The 967-nt window shown below is 56.2% G+C and overlaps 1 protein-coding gene across 1 annotated transcript in view; it reads right to left on the bottom strand.

The window, feature by feature from the left end:
* Positions 1-500: 500 nt before the first annotated feature.
* The window catches only part of LOC104126457 (homeobox protein not2), a 1,651-nt gene continuing 1,184 nt past the window's right edge, over positions 501-967 (bottom strand). The window contains exon 3 of the mRNA XM_035894469.1: positions 501-659. Coding sequence (XP_035750362.1) covers positions 501-659 — 159 coding nt within the window. The remainder of the gene's footprint in view (positions 660-967) is intronic.

Here is a 967-nt window from a genome sequence, read left to right as displayed (position 1 = left end):
ATCTAAGCATCAAATGTGGGAGCCAAATTAAGTGGGAAAACCAATCAGGGATGATTTTCCTCCCAGCACAGGTCTCCCTTCTAGGAGCACACAGCCGCACGCAAGGCAAGTGACCCTGTGCTCAAATGCCCTTCTGCTCACAGCAGCCAGGGGCACCGCCTGACTGCCACCCCAGCCTCTCTGCTGGAAACTGTTGGTGTGTCCCGGTGCTTCAGCAGGCAATGACATGCCTTTGCCATGGCTATGGCACCATCAGGGACAACTGGCCTGGTGATGAAGCCGCAGGAACTACACCACACGGCTACCAAACAGCAGCCCAACAGTATTTGGGGGGTTCCCCCCAGCCAGCTGCAGTTTGGTCCTGTAGCTCCAACTCTCAAGATCAAGAGCCCAATGCCTCACTTGGTTCAAAGGAGCACAGACATGCCTGCATCTCCAGTATCTCCATCAAGCAGACATGGCTCAAAAAACAACAGCGGCAGCTGAATCTCGTCAGCTGTTCAAAGCTCAACGTCCACGGTGTCCTCCTCGTGGTCCTTGATGTCTGTCGAGTCCGCGGTGGCAGGCTGTATCACCCCAAACTGTGACAGCTTTGCTGCCTTCTGCTCCATGCTCTGCTTCCTCCATTTGATCCGCCGGTTCTGGAACCAGACTTTCACCTAGCAGGAAAATGGCATAACAAGCTTAAGCCTAGGTCGCCAGGAGCCCCTTTCCAACGGGGAATGTTGCCACATGCTTCCAAGGCAGATGTCCCCAAAAAGCAGAGTTCCTTAAAGAAAGGGCACATGCCCCTTCTCTGCTCACGGCACAGTGCATGCGAGCAGGAGGTGACACTATGGAGGGCAGGGTGGTGCTGGGAGAAAGGACCAGGGGAGAGGGGGACACAGCTGCATAGAGGAGGCCCTGGCCAGGGGGTGAAGGAGGTGCCTCCCCTAGGTGCCACCAGCCACTGATCCCATCCCCAAGG

This window comes from Egretta garzetta, unplaced genomic scaffold, assembly GCF_000687185.1.
Source record: "Egretta garzetta isolate BGI_Z169 unplaced genomic scaffold, ASM68718v1 scaffold505, whole genome shotgun sequence".
NCBI classification, from domain to species: domain Eukaryota; kingdom Metazoa; phylum Chordata; class Aves; order Pelecaniformes; family Ardeidae; genus Egretta; species Egretta garzetta.
This window is presented reverse-complemented; position numbering and strand designations above follow the sequence as displayed.